Source organism: Grampus griseus (genome assembly GCF_964374135.1).
Source record: "Grampus griseus genome assembly, chromosome: 6".
Lineage (NCBI taxonomy): Eukaryota > Metazoa > Chordata > Mammalia > Artiodactyla > Delphinidae > Grampus > Grampus griseus.
Genome location: NC_139000.1, coordinates 87,263,561 through 87,272,467, shown reverse-complemented (window position 1 = coordinate 87,272,467; position 8,907 = coordinate 87,263,561). Strand labels below are relative to the sequence as shown.

Here is an 8,907-nt window from a genome sequence, read left to right as displayed (position 1 = left end):
TACAGCTAGACAATAGAATATTATTAAGTATCAAAAATAAATGAGCTATCAAGCCATTAAAAGACATGAATTAGTAAATGCATATTACTAAATCAAAAATGTCAATCTGAAAAAGCTACATACTGTATGATGCAAACTATAATGACATTATGAGAAAGTCAAAACTATGGGAACAGTAAAACATCAATGGTTACCAGAGGTTAGAGGGGAGGGACGGATGAACAGGCAAAGCACAAAGGATTTTTAAGGCAGTGAAACTATTCTGTATGACACTATAATGGTGGCTACATTGTTAAAACCCACAGAATGTATAACACCAAGAGTATACTCTAATACAAACTATGGATTTGGGTAATAATGATATATCAATGCAGGTTCATTGAGTGTAATAAATGCATGGCTCTGGTGCAGGATGTTCATAGTGCAGAAGGCTGTATGTCTGAAGGGGCAGGAAGTATATAGGAACTCTCTGTACTTTCCTCTCATTTTTGCTGTGAACCTAAAACTGCTCTAAAAAACAAAGCCTAGGGCTTCCCTGGTGGCGCAGTTGTTTAGAATCCGCCTGCCAATGCAAGGGATGCGGGTTCGTGTCCTGATCCAGGAAGATCCCACATGCCGCAGAGCAACTAAGCCCATGTGCCACAACTACTGAAGCCCGCGCGCCACAACTACTGAAGCCCACGCGCCTAGAACCCGCGTGCCACAACTACTGAAGCCTGCGCGCCTAGAGCCCATGCTCCGCAACAAGAGAAGCCACCGCAATGAGAAGCCTGCGTACCGCAACGAAGAGTAGCCCGCACTCGCCGAAAGTAGAGAAAGCCTGCACGCAGCAACGAAGACCCAACGCAGCCAAAAATAAATAAATAAAATAATTTTAAAAAATAATAATTTAAAAAACCTATTAAAAAAAGAGGAAAAAGGACACAGAGCAAGCTGAAGGATCTCCCAATGGCAAGAGCTAGAACATATTTAGCAAAAAATATAGTAACGGATTATAGCCCAAGCAATGACATAAATCTTCACCTGTCTATACAGATAAAAACAAATGGTTGAATAAATAAATTGGGAGAAAGGACAAATCCTCCTTACAGAAGTCCAATTAATAACAGTAGAAGACGTTAATGTACTTCAGCCAAATATCACCAGCAACATACTGGTAGTTGAACAATTTGGACTTTAATAGTCGTTGCAATGAGGCAGAGTGCACACCATATGGGAACCATAAACTGTTTTAGTAAAAGGGTATTAGGAAGGAATTATTGGATTTGAGCTTTGGTTATTTCATTTTGCAGAGGTTCAAAGGCAGCTGAATTTAGTCTGGATTGGGTGTTGTTAAAAAAAAGGCAGCAGTCACTCATATCAGCTGAGAGAGGGATATTTCTAATTTTGAGAGTAGCAGAACAACCTTGTTTTTGTCCCTACTTATGCAAAATTATAAACTGGTCTTGCTCGTCTTCCATCATCATAGTCTCAAAATGACCTTGTCCACTTGGTGTTCAGTGAGATTACGTCCAACAGGAAAACAGCTCTGTTTAGCTCTGAGCACCAAGACAGCTTTAATGGACAGCCAGGCTCTAAGTGTCAGGCCAGTTCCCTAATGTCAGAGGCTGCTTTATACTTTCTCAAAGGAAGACAGAAATTGAAAACCACCATTAGAACACCAGAGTAATCACTGATGCAGGCAAGATCCACAGATGAATGCTAAATTGGGTGGGTGATACTATAAGGAGACACAGAATGTTTTACAGCCTCAAAGTATTCTTCTGCAAATATTTATTAGCAACTGTAGTGGTGCTGCATCTACACTGGTAGCACTGGACTCGGAAGAGGTGGAGCACGGAGCATGTCTGTGGCCCCTCTCAGGACATGAAGGCTGTGTTCCCAAGCCTGGCGCAGTGTCCTAGGCATGGGATAGGAGTGAAGGGCAAGCATTTCCAGGGAAAGGAGCTGAAAGGCCTTATATTTTTAAAATGTTTGTATTCCTTAAGAACTTAAGAAATTTAGAATTTAAATTTTAAAACTTCAAAACTGGGACTTCCCTGGTGGTCCAGTGGTTAAGACTCCACGCTCCCAATGAAGGGGGTCCGAGTTTGATTCCTGGTTAGGGAAATAGATCTTGCATGCCGCAACAAAGATCCTGCATGCCACAAATAATACCTGGCACAACCAAATAAAAATAAATAAATAACTGATTTAAAAAAAAACAACTTTAAAATTGTCTTTTAAGTGCTTATAGCTTGAATCCCTATGGAAGTTATTTATTGTAATATGAATGCCATGGATATGGACTTACTTTGTTCTGGCACCTACCTCATTGTTCTAACGAGGTTACTGAATGTCCTTTTTCCACTATTTTTTTTTTTAAGTCCATGTTTTTTTATTTTTTTTAACTTTTTTTCTTTTTTGCGGTACGCAGGTCTCTCACTGCTGTGGCTTCTCCCGTTGCAGAGCACAGGCTCCGCGGCTATGGCTCACGGGCCCAGCCGCTCCACGGCATGTGGGATCTTCCTGGACCAGGGCACGAACTCGTGTCCGCTGCATCGACAAGTGGACTCTCAACCACTGCGCCACCAGGGAAGCCCTTTTTTCCACTATTGAAACCAGCTCTGATACACAATATGTTCTCACTTTCTTTTCTTCCTGGACCTGAACTTTTATTGCACAAGGATCAGTTGTTAAATATTTTAGCAGTAGCATACATGTTACTATGGACACATTGTTATGCATTTTCAATTATTTTCTAATCATTACTAAATATTTTTATTGTGATGAAAGTCACAATTTTTCCTTTAGGTTTAACAAACAAAAAATACAAATGTCAAAGAGAAAAACACACATAAAAAACTTTTTTACAATTCTGATTGGAACTTTAATTTTATTATTTTCATCTAGGAAAATACTACTTATTAAAGCTTCTGAAGTGTCAACAGATTAAAGTTTTATAACTTGATTCACAAAATTGCACTTACTGATAACATTAATCCTTTCTTCTTGCTAATCAAAACTTAACCACATTTTATCATTGCCATATAAAATAATCAGTGTTACAAAATATCAACCAAGAAAAGTGTGCGTGTGTGTATTTATATACAAGTATAAGCAGAGGTTTCTAATTTGGTTCTAATTTCAGGAGTGTGCACACAAATTTTAAGCAAGTTCATCCCTAGGAGATGCATAATTTGCATGATAATCATTTCCTTATTTGAGTTATGTGTACTTTCAGTTATTGCTTTTTCTTTTTTCCTCAGAAATAAACTCTGAGGATTACAGATCCTATTCTTTTATGTTAATCATAGTCTCCATTTCCCAGCATTTGTTACATTTTACAGTTTATTTACAAAAGCTGTTTATATATGATAAAGTTAATTGTCTATCAGGACCCACAAAATGGGGGCCCACATTGCAAATCTAAACCTAAGTTGGCCTGCACTTATGGAACACATATCACAGTCGAGGAAATTTAACATACATCAATCACAATCCTCCAACTCAGCTTTAACTAGCTTAACTTTAACCTAGAAAATAGGACCTGCCTTATACGAAAATCTCCGACCTCCTAGCCAGTGATGTCCTGTTTCTATGCTGCCTCCTGCCCAAAACCCCTCAGAACAGTGTTCCACTGCTTGTTTCGAGAGGTAGACATTCTCAACATTTTACTATATTTGCCTTTTCTAGTTATTTTTATTACAAATATATAATACAATGCTAAGTACTTTAACATGCATTTCTAAAAAAAAGGTAAACTTACATGATCCCAATATTATAACAATTAACAAAGGTAATGATAACTTCCCTTAATGTTTCCAATATCCTGTCCATATAAAAATTCCACAGTTGTTCCCAAACGGCCTGTTTTCTCCAAAGAGGATCACTGATGGAGGACCACACACTGGATTTGCTGTACTATCAGAGTTTAACACATAACCTCTGGGGCTTTGGTAGAATTTGAGCGTCATTCATCAGTACAGACTGCTAACAATATCTTATTGCTCCCTAACTCCCACCCCCTCTACAAACACACACACACACACACACACCCCGCAAATTTGCGAGTGATTGCAGCGTTTATGGGAAACGTAGTCTTGAACGTTTCCGGTTATCGCGCAGCATTCTGGGAACGGATGTCCTGGGCTTTTCTCCGCGCTGGTGAGGTAACCCAACTCTTCTACTTCCGCCCTTTCCCGACTGGTGGGCGCGGAGGCTTTGCGCCTGAGGTGAGAACGTTTTAGGTCCGGACATCCAGCTTGGAAGGGTAGGCTTGTGTCCCGGGTCAAGGAACGGCAAGTCCCGGAAACCCCTCCTGCCCCAACGTGGGACTCCCACCGCCTGTCTCCGTGCCCGGCCAGTGGGTAAACCTGGGAAAGGTGAATGGGGGCGGGCTCCGGGGCCGTAGGTGGGGCTGAGTGCTGGGCAGAAATTCTCGGTGCGGCACGGGTGTGGAAGCTGACCGCAGCCGGACCTGGGAAAGTCCCTTGCCAGCAGTGGAAGGGCAATGCACGTTTATAATATTGACCGTGAACCTGCCACGAAGCGCGCGCGGGCGGAGGGTCTGAGTTGAGCTCCCGAGCTAAGGAGCCAAACAGATCGAGTCAATTCCTTCTCTGTTACTTGGGCATAAGTCAGGTTTCTCACCTAAAAATAAGGTTATTAATAACTGTTTCGTGGCGTTGTTCAGAGAGATAAGTCTTCACCGGTAAAGTATTCAGCCAAGTGCTAGGCAATAAGCACTAATAAGTAGTAGTTAATAAGTCAACATATAATGTTGGCTCGCATCATAGTTAGGAGACACTTTGTTCTTTTTTTTTTTTTTTTTTTTTTTTGGCGGTATGCGGGCCTCTCACTGCTGTGGCCTCTCCCGTTGCGGACCACAGGCTCCGGACACGCAGGCTCAGCGGCCATGGCTCACGGGCCCAGCCGCTCCGCAGCATGTGGGATCATCCCGGACCGGGGCACGAACCCGTGTCCCCTGCATCGGCAGGCGGACTCTCAACCACTGCGCCACCAGGGAAGCCCAGACACTTTGTTCTTTTCATTTAGATTTTAATCCTCACAGCCACCCTATTTATAATAAAGGTATAATTCTATCATTAAAAAAGAAGAAAATGGTCTCAGAGAAGTGAAATAACAGACCCAAGGTCACAAAGGTGAGGAAGCTAGGATGTAAAAAAAGGTATACTTTCCTCCCAAATTCAAGCTGTTCCTAATATCCTGCCTACCCAAAACCCAGTGTTGCAGCTATCACAGCACTAGCAGAGTGACTTGTCCCCAAATCCCCAGGACTGTGATTGTAAAGTCAGTGTGAACTGAATCTCACTCTGTGACAGGTGTGTTTACTCTGGGATTTGTGGAATGTTTCCAGAGCCTCTGGGTTAAGACTAAGGCTCCTGGAAACTTCTGCACTGTCCAGGCTGTCTCTGTCCTCAGAAAGCACAGTCTGATGTTCTAGTGCAGTGCTGTCCAATAGAAAGAGAAGGTGTGCCACGTATGTAATTTTAAATGTTCTAATAGCCACGCTAAAAACTGAAAAGAAACAAGAGAAATTAATTGTAAGAACATATTGTGTCTGTCTCAATATATCAAAAATGTTACTTCAACATGTGGCAGGAGCTACATTTCAAGTGCTTGATAGTGGGTTGTGGCTAGTGGCTACCGTAATGGATAAAAGAGTTCTAATGAATTCCAGGAGAAGCAAGTTTAAGGCCCTGCACCGGTGGTTCCCAACCAGGGTGATTTTGCTCCCCAGAGGACCTTTGGAAATGTCCAGAGACATTTTTGGTTGTCACAACTGGGAGAAGTGCTACTGGCACCTGGTGGGTAGAAGCCAGAAATGCTGCTTGACATCCTACAATGCACAGGACAGCACCCCTCACCCCCATGACAAAGAGTTATCCAGCCCACAATATCGTTAGTGCTGAAGTTGAGAAACACTGCTCTATATGCAAGTTTCAACTAAAATGCATTTGTTTCCTAGGCCTAAGTCTCAGCATCTCTGGAACAAAGCAGCTCTTTTGTGGCAGAAAGGCGGGGACAAGAGTCACATCTCAGAGGAACCACCCTCATCAGAGCTTCGGAACAGATGCAGAAGAACCCAGAAAGGAGCAGGTTGTGATTCGCTCCAAGGTGATTAAGAGCTAGATCTTAATCACCTTGCCTAGAGAGAGCCAGACTTGGTGATGTCACCACATCCAGAATCCATCACAGACTGTGTGACCGTGGAAACTGTGGATCAGCTTGCAGAAGGTGGTGAGCAGGGGTGGAAAGGGATGGGTGACTGATACACTGCACAGGTAAAGCCACAGCCAGAGTCAAGGAAATTCTGTCTTCAGTCCTTAAATAACCCCCCACTTTCTTCATTCTCTCATTCTTTCAGATTCTGAGCCACTGTCACACCATGTTCATTACACATGGCATCTAGAGGTAGGCTGTGGCTTCCTTTATCCTGAACATATAGAATCACAAAATGATAATATAGGAAAAGATTTCTACTTTTGACTCTTAAAACCTTAAAACAAAATACTGAACTTGAGATGTATGTCCCCTGGTCACCCAGGACAGAGCTAGGAGCAAAGCACAGTGCTGTTCAAAACACAGCACTGTTCATTCTGTCACAGGTAAGTCACTAAAAGTGTCTTATCAAAAGTCTTTTTGAGAAATTGCAACAAATCAGAACAAAAAGATTTTAAAATATTTTGTCATTATCTTTTTGTTCAGAGTTTTCTGTTGATTTTCTAACTCAAGGTGTAAATAATAGGATATTAATATTAATCCTCTGTTTTAGTTTTTTGTGAATTAGTCAGAGAGGACATACATTTTTTTAAATCAATAGGAAAATAATTTACATCACCCAGTGATGTAAAAATGAAATGAAATGAAATGAAAAACAGGGTTATATCCATATGATCATATCAGAGATGTACATATTCAGGGAGTGCTGTCTCTATGTGGTGCTTCCTGCTCCTTAAGGATCAACAGAACATTTTTCCATAGAGAGACTTTTTTCCCAACTGGTGTGATGAGATTAGGCTAGTGAATACAGAAGCTCACCAGACCTTTCCTGACTCCATCCCTCTTTTCTTACCCCCAGCTTATTCTTCACAGTTCTCTGCATTCTCTCAGGAGCAGCAGAAAATGAACATATCTCAGGTGAGTTGTTCATTAACACCTTTTTTTTATAATGGATTGTATAGATGGTTAATTAACATGGCAAAGTAGATATAGAAACGGATCAGAATTATTCAAGGAAGATAATAGAAAAGCAGATGAATAGCACAGCAGAGTTGTCATGTGGATAGATAAAGGTCCTCTGATATTACAGATTTTCCAAAGTGCAGCTGCAAATTTCTTCTGACCTTTCTGATAGCCGTGGCAGAGAGTTAGACAAACAATATTTATTTGAAGAATGATGTTGATGAGAAGCTTAAACCAGACATTCCTCATGGAATTTAAAGTCGTCAAAGTCAGGAGAAATGTCTTTGTTGGTCTTCGTGTAGGTGATAGTACAGATCTTTCCAATGACAACCCTGAAAAGAATTCCACTGAAAATAAAGGGCATATTGCCAAAGCAGGGCTTTTGTTAAAACAGGTGTTCGGATAAGTAAAACAGAAGTTGAGTTATCCTGTTGGATCCAGGGATAATTCTTAGACCAACTAGAGGTCAGTATGAATGGCTGTACGTTCATGTCCGTAAAAATAGCTCTCCATAAATATTCCTCTCAAGTACCTGTCATAAGCAAGTTGTTTAGCAGACAGTTTAAAGTACTGTTCTTTGGCAAATGTTACCACACTTTCCATTCATACTTCAGTCCACTGCATGAAGCCTTGGTGTCTCTCTTCATATGCCTGTGACCTGCACTCACCAGTGACCTAATTACAGTCAAATCTAATGGGTCTTGTGTGGTCCTTACCTCACTAGACCTGTCTCACTGCCTGACTCCCCTCTCTGTGTCTCTGGAAGGTCTCCTGCATTAGTATGTGTGACACCCTCCTCTGCCACTGTCCTGCCTCTTGTTTCTTTCATGGAGTCATCTTCCTTCTCCTGCCCTTTCACATGTCTCCTCCACAAGTTTCTATTCCTTCTCACTATTCTTCTAACTATTCTTCTTGACTCATTTCATCCCATTTCTGGTTTTAACAATGATGTATTTGCTGGTCTCCCAAATGAGGCTCTGCAGCCCACCCTGACCAATGGCACTTTTTGTGATGATGGAAATGGTCTATATCTGCATTTCCAAAATGGTGACCGGTAGCCATATATGCCTCTTGAGCAGTTGAAATGTGGCTAGAGTGGCTGAGGGACTGAATTTTTAAGTTTAAAATAGTCATATGTGGCTACCGTACAGGACATAGTTGACTCAACATTTCTCTGTAGGTATCTAAAAGTATCTCCAGCACAACTGATTCAAAGTAAAAGTCAACATTCACAGCCCTTCCCAAACTAATCCTCCTCTTTCCCTATAGATGGTATCACCCCATTTAGCCAGGCACCCAAGCCACAAAAAATGGAATGCATGCTTGACTCCTGTTGCTCTCTCTCTCACTCTCTTAACTCCTGCCACATCTGGCCAATATCACGTCTGGGTACTTTTCCTATTTGTGTAGATCAGAGATAACAGCAATTTTATATGGTTCAATTTAATGTATTTTAAACATATTCCTCTACTTTATTCCTTCTCTCAACTGAACTGGTAGAATAGCTTCTTTACTGATCTGTCCCACCTCTTTCTTCACCTACTCAGGCACATCTTCCACATGGGTAGTTCATCTAAATGCTAATGAGGTAATGTATCATGCATTTGTATATCACCTCTGTGGCCTCTCATCCCTAAACAATAAAATTCCCAATTTCTCAGAATAACATTCAGGCTTTGGAGACATTACAGATTTCATTTTGTCTTTTTACTTTATTGC

At 41.3% G+C, this 8,907-nt stretch overlaps 1 protein-coding gene across 1 annotated transcript in view; it reads left to right on the top strand.

Moving 5' to 3' along the window:
* Positions 1 to 4,188: 4,188 nt before the first annotated feature.
* ZNF510 (zinc finger protein 510) overlaps positions 4,189 to 8,907 on the top strand; it is a 23,758-nt gene continuing 19,039 nt past the window's right edge. The window contains exons 1-3 of the mRNA XM_082656725.1: positions 4,189 to 4,214; positions 5,972 to 6,120; positions 7,085 to 7,143. Of these exons, the coding sequence (XP_082512851.1) occupies positions 7,129 to 7,143 (15 nt within the window). The 5' untranslated portion in view covers positions 4,189 to 4,214; positions 5,972 to 6,120; positions 7,085 to 7,128. The remainder of the gene's footprint in view (positions 4,215 to 5,971; positions 6,121 to 7,084; positions 7,144 to 8,907) is intronic.